The 21,493-nt window shown below is 42.3% G+C and overlaps 1 protein-coding gene across 5 annotated transcripts in view; it reads right to left on the reverse strand.

Moving 5' to 3' along the window:
* Positions 1-21,493, reverse strand: part of eif4g3a (eukaryotic translation initiation factor 4 gamma, 3a) — a 66,985-nt gene that overhangs the window by 44,213 nt on the left and 1,279 nt on the right. For all 5 annotated transcript variants that reach the window (XM_069677615.1, XM_069677617.1, XM_069677616.1 and 2 more), the window contains exons 2-4: positions 10,457-10,529; positions 5,014-5,181; positions 2,306-2,398 (exon numbers count right to left, since the gene is read on the reverse strand). In XM_069677615.1, the coding sequence (XP_069533716.1) occupies positions 2,306-2,398; positions 5,014-5,181; positions 10,457-10,529 (334 nt within the window). The remainder of the gene's footprint in view (positions 1-2,305; positions 2,399-5,013; positions 5,182-10,456; positions 10,530-21,493) is intronic.

A 21,493-nucleotide genomic window follows, 5' to 3' on the forward strand; every position in this document is an offset into this window, starting at 1 on the left:
AGCTCTTAGGCTCTCGGGTCAAAGTGTGGACCTGCAAATAACACTTAAGATGTGAGGAAATATTATTATGCTACATTGTGAAACCAGGAAATGAATATGTGTATGCAGCGAAGCACACTGTACTGGAATTAAAAATCATTTTCAGCTTCTTATGTTGCAAACCACACTGTGTAAAACAAGACTTAATGCATGTGTGGTTGTACACACTGACCTAGGTCTGAGTAGCTTTGTTCTACTGAGGGGGGCTGCGCAGGAGCCAGGCAGGATTAATAAATAATGCTTACTAGCTGTGTTTATACAGAGAATGCTGTTAGAGTAAATAGAATAATTTGGATATTTTCTATTGGCTTGTCATGGTGGGAGATTTCTCAGAAATAGGAGGAAGCTATATTTAAGTAGCTGCTGGGAAGGCCACTTCAGATGGATCAAGAAGAATCTCCAGAACATTAACAACGTGACGAGATAGGGTAAGGGTTAGTTTAAATGTTTTAGTCGTCCTTTGCGACCAATTTACAATAAAAAAAAGTCAGCGCACGACTTTAAAGGAAAGGGCTTGCACTGAATTCAACAAATTGGACAGGGTTGTTAAACTGAGTGGCGAGATAACTGGGGAATCATAGCAGACCCACTGCATCCCCTTTGGTCTGAAAATGAACGTTTATCTTTCGGTCAGCGGTACAGAATGCCCAGGGAGCGAACGAAAAGAGGCGATAGGGACTTTAAGCAGCGACGGATGATGGCGTAAGAAAAAAAACATTGTAGCCCAGCTGTCTACTAAGGGGAAAGACTGGTTTGCAGGAGTCAGCACAACGTCAGAGTGTAAGCAGGTGATTATATAACACTCTGGACCTGTTCATCATAAACGTTAACTTCTTAGCTGTTATTAAATTGTCATCTAAAGCATATTAAAAGTGCTCTCGGGCAATTTTAAGAGACATTGTAGCGAATCACAATAGAGGATTTAGATCATGTTTTTTTCTGGTAATTTAACAAATAATTTGTCCATATGTAATAACATAGTAAAGCCTATTTTTGGATAATCCTGTGTGAATGAAATATTTGACAAATAAAAAGTACTCAATCCCCCTTTTCTGCACGTTAATGTCCATGTTAATAAGCAGCATCTCCCTGTGTGGTCCGCACCAACTTCACTTCCACATGCAAGGATTAGAACGTAAAGCGTTGTCAAAATAACGCAAGAATTGCCGTAAAGCAGTTCAGCCGCTGGTTTTGTGACATCACGATAGAGACGATATAGAAAAACACATACGATGGACATTTTCAGATTGTTTTAACGATATATATGGTCATATTGAAGCAGTTTTCGCAAGAAGCAGAAGTAGCCGTTGTTACAAATCGTTGCTTAGTGACGTTAGATTTCTACCACTACGGCAACCCATTTGAATATTTCACAGTGCTTTAGCCGTCGCTGCTTAAAGTGCCTATTACTTCCTGTGTTCCACGCAGCATTCAGCTGCCTAACAAGCCCTAAAATTTGTCTAAACAGTCTGCACTGTATTCAACTCATCCTTCACATGTTGCCACATGATGCTTGTATGATGTATTTATGATATTTTATTTCATGTATATTAAGTGCTATCCTGCATATTTGTTGATGTCTTTTGTTATGTATGTTCATGCTCTTAGTGCAAATCAAATTCCCCTAGGAAACAGGGAAAAACATAAGAATGAGAGGGTCGTGGATTTGGAGACGTGCACGGATTCTTCAACAGAAAACCCAGAAGGCTAATGAAAATTTAAGCCCTGAACTTGAGAAAGGAGATCTCCCCGTTGTCAGTTTCTCTTGTCTATTCCCGGGGGAGTTCCGTTTAAAGTTGGTTTACACCATTAAAAGCAGAGAACACTTGAGTGAGATTTTATCAGGGGAACCGCTGGCACTCTAAAAACCCTATACAACACTATTCTGAGGATCAACCCAATTGATCCCTTGAGGGGAAATTCGTAGTATCGCAATATCGCATTACGCAAGTTTAAAAAAAACATTTGTAATCGACTTGATGAGTTGACTTTGCTATTAGCTGATTGGCTGTTGAAACTTGGCTTGTTTTACGTTTAAAACGAACCCCGACAAGCTCAGTCACATGCGAAACCATCAGCTGGCTGGAAAACTTCCATACAAACATGGATATTTTTAACTAAATCAGCTCTGATTCTGCAAGAAGGTGGTATAACAAAGGCACCACTAAACACTGGGTCAGTGGAACTTTCAATAACAGCAAACCATAAACTGTTTGGGTACTTGGAGGCAGGTGTGCTGTAAATCTGAGAAGAGAGGTACACTCACCGGGCGACTTTGTGGCTGTGCATTCATTGGCTGTGTCTGTGGAGAATACACTAGAGGGGCGGAGCCAGCATTTTGTCCAGGGTTGTACGGAGACTGTCAGAAGAAGAAAAGGGAAACATAGACAGAGGGAGGGAGAGAGTTCATTACATACAGACAGAAACTGGGCAGCAATCAGTCATTAGTTATCTCATTAAAACATTTCACAGACAAACTGTAGCATTAAAGCTAAAACAGACATCACAAACTTACTCTGGATGTTGCTAGGAGAAAAGGTTTTGGATTAGAGTTTAGGTACTGCGCAAAGATAATTGGTGCCCCGGAGGACGGTAAATCCCGTATTTCTTTATTCTTCATCTCCTGTGCAGTGGAGCCTGGCAGAGGTGGGTTTAAGCAGATCTGCTTACTCCGCTTCCAGCTGCTGCTGGCTCGGTTGTGATAATTTAAGTTTGAGCTGGCTGACGGAGCTATCTATAGAACGCCGGTGAGAGACGAGAGCTGCTTTGGGGTGAGGCAGCAGGCCAGCGGGCTGTAATGGTGAGGAGGAAGAACCAGATTCCTCGTAAGCAGAGTCACATACTTCCAGAGAAGCTGAGTCACGGAGGAAACATGATTCTGACGGAGAGCAGCGAAGCAGTCGGAGACGGCAGCATCACAGCAGCAGAGTCACTGTCTGAGAGTGAATCTGGCTTCATCATTAAGAGATTTGTGCACATCTTCTTATGTTTGACAGGATTTATTAAGGTTTTATCCTGTAAAATGTGTAACCTGAAGATGTAATGCTGCCTCAACCAGAGACACATAGGTGAATATTTCTCATGCTCTGCACTGTGTTTGTCAGCAGCATTACGTAAAAACTGCTGGCCTGATTTTCATATAATTTGCTGGAGGGGTAAAGGATGGGTCAAGGAAGAACCAAATAAAATGTTACACATCTGGGCCTGCTTCACAAACGAGCAATAATAGTGCATCCTAATCGTGTCTTCTATTAGAACATGGCTTTTTGGTACAAAGCTGCAATATTCATGATCTAATTCCAGGGTATTTGTTCATATGTACGAAATGCATATGAAGTAGGGGTGAAAGAAAATATTGAGCATCGCGATATCTAGCTCTGTGATACTGCATGGATTTTCATGAACACTGTGCATAGATGTTCTATCTGCAAATGTTAATGCCTTTGCAGGGACTCCACAAAAAATATAGATCCTACCGTTCAGATTGCATATGAAAAGTTCACTTCATTTAATGCAGATGTTGTGCATTTGCTGGTTTGGTCCTAATGCTATGGAAGTGTTACTAAAATTCTTACTTAATGCATTAAATCACAATATATTGAATGGTAACCCCTATAAGGTTGCTTCCAGGTGCTCTGCTTTACTCCTATTGTCTTTGTAAGGCATACTTCTTTTATAATTAAAGGAGGAAAGTTCAGGGAACTAACTCTCTAACACCGTTGTACAAGTACTGGGTAATTCTTACAGCGTTACAAGTGTTGAGAAATAAAGGAGTCCAGGGCTCCAGGGTCTGGGACCCATTAAGAGACCTATTGCAAACACTGTTGCATAAGTGTTGAGAAATAAAGAGTCTGGGACTCCAGGGTCTGATGAGTTTTAATTCAGTAGAAGCATATACTGCTGCATTGCTCCGACCAGACCTGTTTTTATATTTTACGATATTTTGTGTATTTATGGCTTTCATAATGCTCTGTTTGTAACTGTGTAAAGCACTTTGAATTGCTCTGTGTATAAATGGTGCTTAATAAATAAACTTGCCTACATGCCTCTTACATATCAATCTACTTTCCTCCTGCTCTCCTCACGGACTCTTATTCCTGCATACGCCGCAGCCTGCTGATATGTGATTGGTCAATATTACTCGGACTACTAGCGTAGCTCAAACGGAAACCAGAACAAATGCCTTCCCGGAAATCCACGTCCCTGAGTACAGATTGTACTATGTAGAATCTGTAGATTACTTACATAGAAACGTGTTTGTCCATGTATGCAAAAGCCCGGCAATCAACCACCAACCTGGCTTGGATTTACTGTTAAGCTCCATTTTGTCACACGCATGCGGAGCTTGCCCCTTCCTGACACTCATCAGGATTAACAAATAATGTATATATAATACACTTCATGCATGTTTGTCCAGAGAGATTATTCTATTTAGTTTAGAACTCTCAAATCACGTCATCATCATCATACATTCATTTGAATTTCATTAAAACAATATAGTCATGCACACATGGCTTACAGCTGTAAAAGGAAGTGGTGAAACAGAAAGAGGACAAACAGGGAAACAGAATGTGCAGATGAAGAGGAGACGGGTTAGGCAGCAGGCACTGTGGGCAGAATTTAGGCTTCTCATAAAGTTTTTACAGCTTTATTTCAAAATTGAGGTTGTAATTTAGGAATTCAGATTCAGTTTAAAGTTTTTCTCAAAAAAAAAAACCTAAAAATATTAAATATAAATATAGAAAAAATATGAATTCTCAAGTATCTTGCAATAAGAAATGTTTGATTAAAAGGAACAGAACCAGTTATTGCGGCGTAAATCACATTATCCTGTGTGTGAATTCTGTGAAATGATAGAGTCTAGTGTTGAACCGTCGCCCAGCCCTAACACAAGTGCCGAAAAGCATGCAGACGAATGGACAGATCAAACATGAAACGCAGAGAGGATGACGGCGGACACAATGATAAACTCACCCCTCCGCCTGCCTCCCAGCCCTTAGGGTAGCGATATGGGGAAGCTGTGGGTAATGATACCTGAGAGAGCGCCGGGGAGTGGGCATGACCGGGTGGGGTGCCCGCCAAGCTAGGGTGTCCCTTTGTGATGTCATGAGCAGTGTAAGTAGGGCCAGCATGCCTGGGTACCTGCATCACACAAAACATCAAGGTTAGACAGGCAAACAAACGGATTTATTAAGTCAGACAGACACAGTGGTGTAGAGAACAGCAGTGGCAGGATTCCACAGGTCATTAGTCCTCCCTCCTGCTGGGGAATGCAAATTAAGCGCTCAAGCTGTAGGATTAGCCCCTGTATGTGTGTAGAGGTGAAGACCTGGACGGTGTATAGGTGTTGAAGCCTGCTGGGATTGGCTGAGACCGACGCTGGCCTCTTCTGCTGTCTGCTGCTCCCAACAATGCTGTGCAAGGATGTCTGGGTCTCATATGGCAAAATGGGGTCAAGTAATCATTTTGCAATCCCGCTCATCTGTGACAGATAGAGTGCACCTGGTACAATGGATACAACTGAGTCACGCTAAACAGACGCAGATAATATAGGCCAAGGCAGTGTTCGGGATATGCACCAGCCGAGGGAGCAGCCAGCGTCGGGAAGGGAAGTGATTTGACTCAGCTCTAGGCTGTGGTGTGGCAGGATGGGCCTTGGCAGCTGCAGCTGTGGGGCTGGCACCACAGCAAGTGCTGCATGCTGCTGCAGCAGGCCTGACACAGCAGGGAACGAGAGAGGATACTGCAGGAGGAAAGCAGGGGGCAGACACTGAAGCATCTAAGTAGAGTTCTGATACCAATACCAGTATCAGTTAAGCCCATGATAATGCCAAAATGCTTAACACGGTTACCTAGAGCCTGAAGGGACGCCTTCAAATGGTTTCTTTGTCAAGCAATCAGTTTAAAATCCAACATTTTTCATCCACAAAAATTTCATAATAAGCAGCAAATCCTCATTATTATTTAAGAGGCTGGAACCAGCAAACGTTCAACATTTTTGCATATAAAACAAAAACACAAAAATGACTAATTGATTAATACTTTTTTTTTTAAAATCTATACATCAATGTATTGCCGTGCTAGTAGAGAGTGTAATGCTAGTCAGAGGTACCAAGAGGTCAGCAAGCAGTGTTTTCTCATCAATAATTTTAGGGATATATTTTCTGAATTAAAGGTTAGATATTTAAAATCGGTAGAAACACAAAATAAAGAAGTTTGAAGTGAAAAATCAGAGTTTTTTCCTCTGAATCAGGAGGTCATGAGGGGCCGAGCTGCTGATGACGTTAGCTCAGCTCGTTTCTGAGTTAGGATTCCTTACGTGCACCGAGCAGAGCCATACAAGGACAGATCAGTCCGGGGTTCATCGTATAAAGCGCTTAAAAAAATAATAATGTACAGCCCGTACTCAAGTCTGTGTATCCGAAATGTGTAAGAGGCAGGAAACATCCTCACTGGAAAGCTGGGAACCCTTTCTCCAGGGCTTTCACTGCAAAACCAACATCTCAATATTACATTACATACAAATCTAGCAGCTCCCACAGGCAACAATCTGTACCGCCTCTATAGTAGCAATCCCCGCTGCATCCCTCCATCTCGTCTGTGTGGCCCACTTCCCTCAGATGACCTGGGATAAAGCAACTAATCTAGCTGCTGTTGCCAGGGGAGGAGCCTGCGCTGCTTCAGGCGAGTGACTGATTCTGAGGACCTACAGAGTGATGGGGTGGGGGAGGGGAGGCAGGCGGTAGTATAGGAGCTGTACATGGGGCGAATAGGGGGGGAAAAAAAGAGAGGACAGACCCTACATGCACTGCACTGAATGACTGTTTCATGCTGTGTGCGCCGTGTGTTTCCACCAGTGTCGTCATTTTTGCCCTTAGATGACTTTCAGAGCCAGAAAATCTCAGCGCCGCTTTCAGTACTTTCGTGTTTCAGTGGATAAACAGCCTGATCTTCAAATATACAATGATTTCTCTTGAGCAGTCTGCAGCTACCAAGTGGTACCTACAATTTCCAGGAACGTCATCATCATCACGGGAAACCTCTTCGTTGTGGTGTCAAATAAACAAAGTGGCGATTCTGTTCAATACTTGTAAAATCTAAAGATAGCAAAAATAAAAGCGCAAGACCTTATATTTCCCCACAAATGACCACTGCAATGAAAGCACTAAAACATCGAGGACATCTCTAAATTGTCTTTATATCGTCAGCTTGGTTCATTTAGTGTTAGAAAATCAATAAAATGTGGAGGGAAAAAAGGAAATCAATACTTAAACCTACTTATTTCTGCAGTAAACATTATCTTACAGATGTGTTACAATAACCGCAGAGATATCTGTGCTTTTAATGGTAGAATTGTTGCTAATAAGTGTCTTCCAGTGTCTACAGAGGCTCTAACAAACCCCTGCCCTCCAGGTAAATGCACATTCTGCTAATCAGAGGAGATCAGTGCAGCAGAGCAGACCAGCAGAGCTCAACATGTATCGCTGTACGGCCTAACGCCCATTAGCAACGGGCGCCGGTCACGTCAGGCCAAGATCGGCCATGTCGGGTTTGTTTTTGTCTTGGGGGAGTTGCAGAAGGTGCGGCAGGTCACAGAGGACGAGTTCACCCAAGGACAGCACATGATGTACGTCTACCTGAAGCCCCCTAACTCACATGGTGGTGCCCCCAGCAGGTTGGAATAAAACAAGAGTCATGTGAATGTTATTATGACACAGATCTGATACAGGAAATGTTAATTAACTCCTGAAGGAGACAGTGAATGGCAGAGGTCCCCTGAGGTAATAGATTTCCCCAGCAGACCTCCTGCGGTCAGATCGCAGCAGTATGGCTTTACATGCGTGCTTTCTTCTCTCCGCAGTAAAAAAAACCCCACAAACGCATGTTTACTGGACCTATAAAAGCCCTCTACAGAGGTGTGTTTACACTTTTAAAATGTAGCATCCAACAATGCCAGAAATCCTAATTACAACAGTTTGACATAGTGTAGATACATACAAAAAACAAGTAGGAGTGAGTTGTTTTAAAGGCACTACAAACCATTATTGCCTATTTACGCTCAACATGCATTCAGTTGCCAGTTTTCTACGAGCACTTGGAGGGTTTACACTAGAAAACAAAAGCAGTAAATCCAACATTCATGAAGGTTTTAAAGTTTTTAGAAGGAAGAGGGTGTGTTTTTTCCCGCACTGATCTTTAGTTGGAAACAAGCAAACAAACAACATCACAATAAATGGCAATGTCTGTTTCACTCCAGAGGGAGGTCAGACACAGCTAAAATCTGCATCCGGCGTGTAGTTTATGAGGGGGGATTTATTCACGGTAAATAGGCTCATCATTTCTGAACTACATTATAATCAGAGCATTGTTGAAGCTGCGTTCTCTTTTTACTCAACAGGGTAAAAAAAATCTAGAAACTAACTTCAGGTACTTTTTTGTACTGTTTTGAAAATATAAGATGTGCTAGATTGGATACGGAAACACTTCTAGTTCTGAAATAGCAAACTGATCACATGACTGATCAGCTGCATGCATAAGAATCAGTGCACATTTTTTCTACGTCTTAATGCAGAATAAAATGGCGAGGACTAGCTGACATACATGAACTAGCCAACTAGAATTAAAACTTCCCCCAACAACGCCCTCACTATGTCTTTTCCATGCAGCAATGACTAACAGCAACGGACATATCTTCTGTGGACTGTGCGATTTAATGACTTTATCTAGCTCAGCTATTTATTAGTGCGACTAGTATTACAGCACTTTGACTCCGGCACTTTTCCTTGTAATGTATAGTGCGCCTGACTCCTGGAACAACCTACAACAACTCCTTAAAGTCAATGTACTTTTACCGGATTTTAAACATCCCAACCTCTGTTTGTAATTGTTTCACAAAACTGTATTTTATTTTATTTTTTTCAATTTTAATTATGAACATATTTAACTATTTTAGTACTTTTTAGGGTTTTTCTTACACACCTGTATCTTAGTTCTCCTTTTAATCGTCTTATCTTTGTGTCGAAATCCCCCCTTTTACTGATTTAAATGACTTTTCATCCATCTCTCATGTGGTTCTTTTAACGCTGTGTTCTCTGTCTTTTAATTGCTTCTGTAATGGACTCGATATTGTAAATGAGGGTTTCCCCTCAATGATCTCTGGAGTATATATAAAAGGTTGATTGATTGATTAATTGATTGTAGTTGTATGTTCAGTGTGATGTAGTGTTTTGTACATAAATGTGTTTCTTGTATGGAGTGTGATTTGTCTGTGTGAATGTTGCAATCTTTTTAACCTTTAGCACCAACAAGAGAGTGGTGCATGTTATCTCACTGTATCCCGTCATACAATGTCGATTTTTCTCCCTTACATGAGCTGTGTCCCAATCCAGGGGCTGCATCCTTAAACGGGCGTATTCAAAGGTTGTCACAGCGGCACATCAATGGCTGTCCCATTTTAAAGGCTCCTTCAGAAGCGGCCGACAAATGTGTCCTACATGTCCCTGGTCACAAAGGATCCGTCGGGGGCATCCTTCGCGGCCCAACGTATCCCGAGATTCATTGCGCGCCAAATGAAATGAGATGGACTCTTGCGCGGCCGAAGGATACACTTTAAATTTTAAAGTTTTTGGTTTCAGCTCAATCGAATAGCTAGCGTTACAAATGTTAAAAAATAACCAAAGGGGCCATGAAACAAATTATCCTTTAAAATAATAGGTTAAGTTACATGACGTTAGTTATGCTAGCAAGTTAGCCCGCTAGCTACCTGTTGCTAGGCGACAGGAGCGGCGTTTGGTGACGCAAGGGTAAGGGCGGGAACAGCTGGTGACGCAAACAGAAAATCCTCCGTCGACCAGATCGTCTCATGTCTGTTTAGCTTTAACGATCAACACGGGCACACGTGAATGACGCATCCTCCGCACACCGCGTCCTGAATTCATATGGTTTAGATAGCGAAGGCGACTTGTTTTGTTTTGTACTTCTTCTACTCTGTTTAATCAATGTTCACAACCACTCTATACACTATATACACACTCAATACCACAAACTAGTGACAGAACTACGCTGGAGTGAGCCTTTTTTACTTGCACCAAACCAGTTGACAGACTTTTTATGCATCTTTTTTTGGGGGGGCATGTCAAAAGTTTGCTTGACAATTAAATGGAAATTAAATGGAAATGGTCTATCCTAAGATGCAATGCATTTCAACAGCACCAAATTAAAGCTGAATCAACGCCATCCTAAAAAGAGTTTCTAAAGAGTGCAAAAGTTGACCTAATAATGTGACTGTTGAAAGCACGGCACCTATGCACAGTCCATACTTTTGATATGTATGCGCTTGTTCTGTATCTATAGTGTACATTTTCTATAGGTGCACTGCAGCATACAGGTGGAGGGGCTTTGTGCACCAGTGACTCACGCTGTAGACTGCAGCAACTCCAGACTGTGTGTTGAAGATCCGCTCGTCCAGTGATGGCTGAACCCGTGGGATTCTGGAGAGAGGTGCATTAAGGGAAACTGAACACAAATACACTGCAAAAACAGGTTCATGACAGATAAGAGTTAGACAGCTCAACAGGTGAGATTCCTGTCATACCTTAGGTGTTCATGTGTTTCCATAGTCTAAATATTGCTGATTGAACCACATGACAAGACTTGATTTAGTCTTTCCTGTCAGCAAACTCTGACATAACTGCTGAGATTACTTCCCTCTACACTTGTATGATTTTGTGCAACACATTCAGCTGCTTCACATACAAAGGTTTTTCCTCAAACCCCAACAGCTCGCATAGTTTGATTTCTAGGATCCCCCAGTCACCCCACCCTGTCTGTAATGCCCCATCTCTGAGAGTACACGATGTACCTTCAGCTTTTCGCAAGTGTTAAAGGGAAAATCTGGATTGGATTTCTGGACCACTCCAGGCAAGGCAAGGGCACTGACAGAGCAGGGGATTATACAACTGTGAGAAAGAATACGAAAGATGCAAACGTCATCTTTTCTCTTATGCTAAAGGTGAAAAAAAAGCCTCTTCTCACAACACTGTTAAAACGCTTCAACGCTGCAGGCTTTATCCGAGCTTTTGGCACAGAAATCAGAGCAACTTTCTTCACGGCTTCTGAAACGTATAATAATGAGACTCACTTTGGAGACGGCATGTAAGAGAAGACAAAAAGAGGGAACGTGCGATGGCCACATAAAAGAGGGAAGCCCTGTGGTTAGTAACCTGCTCAGGCAGTTGTCTGTGACAGACAGGCTCACACACTGCTGGTCACATGGTTTATGGGAAACCCAACGTCTGGCTCTCTTCCTTTCACCCAAATCACGCCTCCCTCTCCCCTTGAGGGCCAGGATGAACAAGAAAAGAAGCGTTTTGTACGACATGTTGTCCAACCGCAACGGAAATCAAAAGTGCTTTAAGTTGTTGCGGCTAAACTCAAAAGGCAGGACAAACGCCAGCCTGAGGGGGGGGGCATACTATCATTTAGGGATATTAGTGCACATTTTCAGTCTCTTTTGGAGGAGTGGTTTTCTGTTGTTTATATGAGTGCTACAAATAGTTGTGTAACACATAAAAAAGAAGACCGAGGAGTGGGTTTGAATAAAAGATTGCTAGTTTAGATATGTTAAAGAAACGGTTGGGAAACGTGTGCGGATTTGTTTCCCTGAAACTATTCGACCGTCCTACAAGCGGTTCTTTTGCCGAGTAAAGTGACCCCTAAAGCCCTCTCTTTTTACTCTGCCTTTGCCTGCAGGGGCCGTCATCTCTCCTGGCCCCCCGCCAGCACCGCTACTCAACAAAACAAGAGGGAGATAAGGAAAGAAAGCATTCTCTTTTTTTTTTAAAAAGAAAAAGGGTGCTGTGATTCAAAAGGGAGAAGCACAGCAGGAAGCATTATCTGTGTCTTTGTCGGGGAATTTGGAAAAACAACACGCCCATCCCCCCTCCACACCCATAGTATACATGTACATAGAAATTAGGAGTAATTGGAGATGAAGTCTGTTCACACTGACACTTCAGAGTAAGTGAGGAGAGGCATTAAACTGTGCTGTGTTAAACAATATTTACAATTTCTATCTTTTGTTTGGATGCAACAAAAGTTCCCGACAGGAGATATTGCATATAATAGTGCAATTACCCCAAAGGCTGCAAAAGAATTGCTGCAATGAGTTTAGTTCAGCTCTTCGGGATAATCTGCCATGATCTAAACGGCTATGATATGGTGCATCTGATACCTAACACAAAGTTGGTGAGAAACATATTACTGTAATCAGCTGCAGATACTTCTTGACCCAGTTCTGGTGGGTGGCAGACAGAGAACAACACCGATAGGGAGGGGAGGGAGGGGTTATCAACAGTGAGTGAACCTGATCTGTCTGCTCTACATGACCGGTGGCCGGCGAGGGCAAACTGTGTCAGGGACAGTAAACAGAAGGGAGGGCGGCAAGGTGGACACAGGTTCAACATGACGGAGCAACAGGTGCAAATGTCCACCTGAAAGCAGGGGTCAGCTGTGGCTCGAGCACAAAAAGCAAATGTTGAAAAATACTTAAAACAGGAGATTATTTAAATGGCTTGGATTGCATGAGTTAAAAATCTAGTGGCAGCAAGCATATAAGAACATGTTAAATTTCTCCTTACCTATAATCCCAAACATGCACACACTATAAGATTTGATCAACATAGTGGAGCATCTCACTGCAGAATAAAAAATTAACAGGTGCTTGAGGAGGCAACGTACCACCTGACGAAATCTGGTGTGATGAAACAGAACAGACTTGGTGCAACAAATAACGGAAGTAATGCTTTGCTGCAAGAAAAAAGACTAAAGCGGGAGGCTAAATGAGACACAGAGAGTGTTTTATCAGTGAGAACTGAAAGTGAAATTGCATGTCAGTTTAAAGCTCCGGTGAGGAGCTTTTCACTGGTTATACAGACTGAAATTAATTCTGATGACTCTATATGAGCGACAAAATCAAACCAGACCATCAGCAACAAGACTGATTATTTCTATATTGTTATTTTTAATGCCTGAACCTGCTGGCGGGGGGGTAGGTGTCAGACGAAGCGATTAACTGCACTCTGCCTTTCTTCACATTTTCCAAGACAAAGATTTAAAGTGAGTGATACATGTGACTGTTAAAGAGAGCAGGATGAGATTTTTTTGTTAAAAACCACCACTTAAGCATGAACAGGACAAAATCAGCAAAGAGATAAGAGGGACGGCTTTGTCCACAGGGGGCGCCAAAATCAACACAAAGAGCAAGTTCCTCGCAGGAGCTTTAATTAAAAACAGATCCAGTTCTGTTTTCTCTTTGGAGAACTTTCAGAGTAATTCTACTTCCGTTCCTAAAAAAGTGTTTGTTTCAGACAACGTGTGGCTAAATTCTACTTTGATAATAAAATAATTTTCAATCTTTTGGCTTCGCTCAGATGAAGACAAACAGTGTAAAAAGTGAAGCGACCGTCAGCCAGGAAAATCAAGAGTTACAACCGAAGCCAACCGTGGACGTCACACATGCAACACTGTCTGGATATCTGGGAAGCGTGCTCCCGCAATAACCGTTAATCACCATAGGTGCTGCCAAAGAGAACAAAACTGAGATATTTGAGATAAGCACTTCGAGATTGAATGCTAATGGTAAAAAACGTTCTAAGATTTGACACCAGCTTGGACACATATCCAGTTGATCATGCTGTGAAAACTAAATGTCCTCCTGAGATTAACCAACACTTATATCAAACCCCTCCATGCAGGTGTCCAGATTACCAGATGGGTGCAGACACCACAGTTAAACCCTCCTGCATGTATCAGGCACAAGCATGAAAGTGGCTGGCTGCACTAATTAGACTTTATTCATTAGAGTTCTATTAATTTTCTGCTTGAGCAGAGAGGGCAAGCACAATGTCAACTTAAAGACTTACAGCAGGGATACTGCTTCAGGGAACAAGAGCATCAGCGTGTGGCTGAAATATTACCTGCTGCAATTTCCAGTTGAACAAAATTGCACCGATAAAAATGATCTACATTTGACCCGCGCTAAGACTGAGAAGAAATGCAGTGTTCGGATTAGAGCTGTTAATCAGTTCGTTTACAGCTGTCTAATAAATCACCAACTCTTTTCATAATCAATAAATTGTCATTTCTAATGAAGTGAAAGTCAAAATTCAGCCGCTTGAAGTGGAATATTTCCTGGTTTCTTTGGCGGTGAATTTTAATGTATTTAAGTTGTGGACAAAGTGAGACATTTGAGGACATTGACTCGGGCTTTGGGAAACACTGACCCACATTTCTCTCACTTTTAGGGGAATCCTTCAATAGAAGAACAATGATGGATTAACGGACAATGAAAAGCAGGGATAGATGCTTGTGTTTTCAAACACTGGCCCCAGCTTTAATGAGCATAATTGTGACAAAAAAACATCATGTTGAATAAAAGAAAAAAGAGGTGAAACTTTGCGTATCTGTTCCTGCAGCATCAACACTGCTTTAAAACCACTCCTTATACAGTATAAAGCCTATGGTTGAAGCCCCAGTTCAGATGAGGGTTCATAAACCTCAATGAACTATTCGTCAAGGATGTCAGCTCCTCAACCGCAACCTACATCTGAAGACAGTGACCACAGGTCTCAAGATGACACTGCAGCACAAAACACAGCTCACGTCAAACTGAGCTACTTCCTGCTAAACGAGACATGGCCACCACATTGTTTATCGTTGACAAGGTCAAAATCAGGGTCTAAATCCAATCTGCCAACACATGCTTAACTCTTCTTCTCAGAGGAGATCATAAAGTACAGCCACTCCTCCTTGACCCTTGACCCTACAGTGACCTGTAAGCCTTAATAAGGAGGGAAAAGCTGCTGCAGCTCCTGCTTCATCATTAGCTTACTGTAAAGCCACTAATGTGCTGAGTGTGTCAGTGGGAGAGAAAGGAAGAGGAAACACAGCCTTACAGAAAGCAGGGGTGTGATCAGGAGGATGAAACAGCTCAATAAACTGTTATCTGCTATTAATGATTAAGTAAATTAATCACAGCTGCGTGGTTAACAACCTCACCCCTGGATGAATCACGAGAAATGTTCAAGAAAAGGAGGCGGCAAAGGGTCAGAAGAGGGATGTTTTAGCTGACTTAGCTTCCCTGTAGACAAATAACACCTAGCTTAAATGTCTGCACTGCCATAAGATAACAAGTAACAGCAGTCAAAAGTCCAGCGTCACATAAATATAGCAAAGGTTTTAAATGTCTCCTTGAATGACACCACAGGCTACCTGGAAATCTGAGAGTGGAGGCGCAGGAAGTGAGAGGAGACAGGGCCCAGATGGTGGAGACACAAACCCTTCTTCTCCCTGCTGGTCCACTGGCCACTTTACACACACAAACACACACACACACACACACACACACACACACACATACACATGCTGTTGGATAAAGGAAGAGCTCACAAAGCTCTCACTGCCTGCTGCTGCTGAGACTGCTCTTTCACCACAGAGTGAACGACAGGCAGCAGGTTGGGGGATTCAGCTCTAACAAGCCAAATCTTAAGCAACAATGGGGCTCAATTCCTACGGCAAGATTGTGTTTACAAATGAAGGGAAGAGGGAGGCAGTCTGCACTCCGGTGTCACAATGGAAATCCTGAAAATACCCACTGGCTCTCTAGGAATAAATAAAGTTTTACCGAATAGAATTGAAGATATCATTACCTCTACCTTACCTTCCATTTACTGAACCGCTTTAACCAAAATCATGATATGATAAAGACATGGAAAAGCCAAGAGCTGCATAATTATTCAAAGTATAATTGATAGTGCAATACGGCCAAGTGCAACATTCAAATTTGAGAAGGTGTAATCTTTGAAAAACACGTACGTGTGGGACAACACAGCGTTCTTATGAATCATGTAGTGCTGCAGAGATTCACTGGACTAAGGTCGCATTTAGACCTCAGCTTTGGTCCGGACTTTCGGTTCGTTTGGACAGGTGAGAGCACGCATTCAAACTCTGGTGCGTACCGAACCACCGAACCACGGTCCGCCAGAAAAGACGGGACTCGCGGCCCGTTTCCAAAAGAACCACGGTACGGTTTGATTCAGGGGAGAACATAATCAGGTCTTAAAGGAGGATCAAATATAGGAAGCAAACCAAATGATGATGAGTAAGATGAGTAGAGACAAACGTGGATGAGCAACGAGGAAATAGAAATATGGGCTGACCAGACAATTTCACAAATGATTGTTGAAACGCACAAGAACACGAAAGAAAACTAAAGGAGAATGGAACTGATCGAGCAGTGGAACAATGTCAGTTAAAACTCCGACAACAACACATTAAAGTCTGCGATACATTTCTGTACTACGATGACTTGATGACAATAATTGAATGGCATGTCCAATAGATGAACAGGAGTGTGTGCGCTCTCTCTCTCTGTTCCAATCAAAGAGCAGTATCAAAACTTTTGGTCGGCTGGTAAATGCTGCCGTGTGAACACAAACCAAACTTGAGGCAAAATACAACATTGATCCGAATCAAAGACCAAATAGTTACAGACAAATGGACTTGAGGTGTGAAAGTGCCCAAAGAATCTCGTCTTCCTGTTGTAAGAAAACATGTATCTTTGGTTAATAAAACATAGGGCTGAACAATTAATCGAAATGTAACTGAAATCGCAATATGGTGCAATATTTAAATTCAAATATTGTGCTGCAGAGAAGTTCTGGCCAACAAATCATACACAGACGTCAGTTTCAAATATCTTTGGAACAGATCCACGCAGAAAAACACATCATAATCACTTAAATATGTTTGTCAATGAAAATGAGAATAATGAATAAAATTATTATTCCCTTTAATGCAATGCAAGTCAAAATAATCGCAATTACATATTTTTTCAAAATCGTTCCGCCCTTACCACACGTGTTTTTTGAGTGAACACAAATATTGTGATCCAACAATGATCACTCACTAATTATGTATCTTACTGCACGTTCACAAAATATTTACACGATTACAATATGATCTTTTTTTAAATATCGCTCAGTCCTAGTTAACACAAATATTTTCCAAGCCTTAGACAGCTAAGTGCGGTGTGTGTAGTGAGGGGTTCTCTGTTTATTACAAAGCTTCTTAGGTCGAGTCTGCTGAACACAATCCTCACAATAATGGTCAAAAGACCAAAACACGGCATGCTTTTAAACCACTTCACCAGATTTTCCAACAGTACGTCTACATTGTATACTTGTTAGAGGGCAGAGCTCCATTAGCAGCCATGGCACTGTAAGGTCTGTACTATTATGTAGCTCTAAAAATGCTTCCAAGCTGTGTTCAAATGAGAAAACACTTCCTGTAATTTAGTCAGAAACTACAGTGGAAGCAACCTTCTGTTCTTTTTATGTACTGGCAGCTATCTCCTTTTAAACTACACACCTACTTGAAAAAATATTAATTAGTTTGACGGAAATGCATGATGACTTGTGCTGTTGAACTGCGTGAGTCAGACGCAGATGATGAATTATATGAGCCAAATTACACCGACCAAGAAATGAAGAATTCGCCTGTGGGACCTTACAGAGGGAGCAGAAGCTCAGGCCAGCAGTCAGAAACAGCTGCCAGGAACACTTCACCACCAGGTTACTGGTTTATGTTGAAAACAGCAGCAGCACTGAACTCAGCCAGCAGCGGTACCACGAGCCTGAACAATGAAAACTGACCCAGCCGAGAAGAGACAACATTCGCTGGGATGATTTAGGAAAGAGGAGCCAACGCTGCAACAAACAAGCACCAAGTAATTTCTCATCTGAAGCACAAGGAGATGTTTATCTTTCAGACTCTGTTTTGCATAAAGGAGGTTTCTAAAACTGGGGACTGAAATAAACCAAAAAAAAAAACAAGGGAACGAGGACAAGCGACAGAAATAGTTGCTCAATCTGACAAGTGCTGCTTTGCTGATTTATACTAGTGGATGCAATATTTAATGAGTACGTTAATAAGCATGACTTCTTGCTTTTAGACTAAAATTAAAACTGTAACGCCAAATGTTGCACTACTTGCTGACAAATGGATATGCATACTCTCAACCCCACTATCGACCTTACAGAATCATGTGTGGGTGGGATACATCTCCTAACACAGGATTTACTGTAAGATACAGAAAGAACAGCAGAAAGACACGAGCATATAATCAGAAAACGTCTGTTTTTCATCAATTGCGGGGTGTATTTAAAGAGTAAATATGTGGGTTTATTCAAGAATGAGAATGAAAGCCTCCACAGTGATGTGTAAATGTCACTTGAGATAAAAACACTGGCAGAGCTCTGACAGTGTGCAGAAATGTCTTCTTCAACAGGCCACTCCCTCTCTGGAAAGAACAGTCCTGCATGCTGGCTCATAACAACTCAGCAGTTTATTTATAACATCCCACAGTGAGTATGCTCAGGAGAATATCTTCTCATGCAGGCTGCACACACCTGTCCTGAAATACAGGACTGCTGTGCTGTGTGAACGACCAGCTGGGTACATAACATGCATGACGTAGTTGTGTACAATGCAGCTAACGCTGGCTGTGACGGCTTGCCTGGCTCTGGATTGCAGGTTTCATTAAACTTTTATGGTGAAATGGTGTCATTCTTTTGTCCAGACAAAAGCGTGAGGACAAAGAATTGAGAAAAGAACGTGGAAAGTTGTTGAGAGAGGGAAAGAAAGGGCTGAGCCTCTTCAAAGAGGGAGTACTGTAGCATGAAAGCTGAGGGTCCGGGAGGGGGACGCTCAGGGAGACAAGCAGGGGGAAAAATGGGGGAGAAGCCCTCAGTTTTCTCAGCTGGTTCAGCAGCAGAGGGGTGAGGTGAGGCTGTGGGGGGATGGAAGGAAATGAGGGAGGGCTGAGGCAGGCTGGCTGACCTGGGCCTTTGTTGGCAGATGGTGGGAAGCGCCACCTTGGCCTCTCGCTCTGAATGCTAAGCAGCGCTGCCATTGTCTGGCAAGTGCAGCAGCAGCAGACGCATGCGCCGGGCGTTTCTCTGGCAACCAGGAACAGAAACAAACTGCCCCCCCCACCCCCTCCTTTTCCTCCCCAGCACTGCACACACGCACGGCTTCTCTGTGCCCATGTACATCTCAGGACTCTGCAAACACACACACACCAACATCCTCCAAGAGGGAATTCCCATGCACCAGAAGCCCAGGCCAGACGGCGCGTGAACATGCTCCCACACTCCTGACCTCAGAGGTCTGCAGAGAGTGAGAGGTCAGACAAGTGGCGACACTCAAGAGGGTCTGTTTTCATATAGATGTGAAAATCAAATGCAGTGCAGTGCTGTCTACAACAGGGTCCAGAGAGCATCAGGGGAATGTTGGAAATTGTACTTGAGGTCCCAGGACAAATCAGACTAGTGTCACTTTCCTGCAAATTCACTCACTCAAAGTCTGAACAATTTATCCTCTCTGTTAACTCCCACCTACTGCACAGATGGTTATGCAACGCAAGAACAAAACAATCATACTTTTTATTTTAGGGAACGATATTCAGCAATTTAAGATTCAAAGGAAATCCAACAACACCACAACCAACATTCAACAAATCACCTCTTCAACACACTGTCAGCAACAAAACTAATATGAATTATAAAAGTTGATTTTCCTGCAAGAAGCTGCATTGGATTAAATCAAAAATGCATAAGCCAGGTGAATCTAAAAAACTGGCATTGCATTGATGTATGCTCAAGCTTGCCTAATATTCCCCCAATCCCCCATGAGGATACAGGTTAGGGCTGTGCATTTGCAAGAATCTGGTGATACAATTGGTACTCGATACAGTTGTTTGAATTCAATATTTTGCCATATATTGCAATTTTGTAATGACATTTTAATTAAACCTACACCGTATAAAACACACCGCTATATGCATGCACCATAATACTGAGCCAGAACAGTGGGATGTGCAGTTGGATTTCTAACAGCCTCTGTAACATTCACCATCATATAGCTACTGTTTGTGCAATCTGAGTAAAGGAATTTGCATTAGCCTATATCAAGGATGTATATTATTCATATTTACAAAACCATAGCAAAAAAAATGGCCACCACTGTGTCTTTCAAATGGTTTATCCCTGAACTTATAACACGGACGCTGGGACTCCTAAATCAGTTGATCAATTGCTGCAACTTCATCAACAGGGGTTTGAAATCCCAAATTGTTGATAAAAATCAGACTGATCACCTTAGTCAATGTTAAAGCGAAGCAAAGGGTCGGATCAGAATGAACCAAAATAAAATAATCATGCCAAAGGGAAGTCTAATAAAAGACAAATATTTATCATTATTCTAGTCATTATTACCAATGGATCCCTAAGGTAATTCACCCACTGAGTAAATGGAAAGGGTGCAGTTCTGTATTTAACTGATAAGCACTTATGATCTTACAGAAAGTAGGTTAAGCAAATTCAACAGTAATTTCAAAGGCCTTTGGGAGTCAAAGGAGGACATGGCACAACAGATAAAGAGATCGTTATCATCTGTGGTGTGTTTGATTTACTCATCTAACTCAGAGACAACTCTAAACATAACACATGCTGCCAGATCCTGCTATAATCAGCTTCTTACTGCCCCTTACAGATGTCAGAATCACAGGGCAGCTGTGACCGCGGGTGGCAGGAAATCAGGTTGAGACATCACACCTCAAAGCTAAGCCACGAGAGAAGCTGTCAGATCAGAAACAACACATCTCTCTGGGCCACTGGCAGGCAGGACACGTCAGTCTAATCACCCCTCAACACACTACTGCCACCATGCTGTAAATAAAACAGGAGGTGACATAACCACAGTGACTTCACTCCCTGAAATGTAGGGTAGAGTAAGGCAGGTCTATGTCCGTAAGGTAAAGGTGTCTTTGGGGGAGATGAAAGTGCCACACAACAGTAAAGGCTAATATAACTGCACACTACATGCATGGAGACACATTTCTGGAAGAGACAGCAACATCAAGTTTTACAGCTTAAAAACTCTTAAACAAAGTGTTCATATCAAGCCATATGTCATGAAACCAGCTACATAGTTTCTTTATGTTAATTGCAAAATGTTGTCAACCTTAAAGCTCACTGGCCCAGGTGTTGACATGCCTGTGAAGGTGTACTGAAGCACCCTTCAAAAGCTCGCTGATGTCATGTGAAGAGGGTCAGGAGGTGCATTTCCCACCAACCAGGCCTTGAAATAGGCTAACATTAGCCCCGTTATTAATGCTGCGTTCATGTACCTCTTGGATGCTCGGGATTCGAACTAGCAAAGTTCTTCTTGTGTGTTAACGAGCTTTAAGTCGTTGTGTGGAAACAAAGTTGACGCATTAAAAAATATGTTGGATTATATTTAACAGTTCAGAACCAGCAGTTCAGTGAACAGCAACTAACGGTTACAACTTAAACCATATTACAATTGACAATTGAGTGAAAAGTAAATTTGCAAT

This window comes from Semicossyphus pulcher, unplaced genomic scaffold, assembly GCF_022749685.1.
Source record: "Semicossyphus pulcher isolate SPU_LCO1_2020_fin unplaced genomic scaffold, fSemPul1.0.p SCAF_3, whole genome shotgun sequence".
In the NCBI taxonomy this organism is placed as follows: domain Eukaryota; kingdom Metazoa; phylum Chordata; class Actinopteri; order Labriformes; family Labridae; genus Semicossyphus; species Semicossyphus pulcher.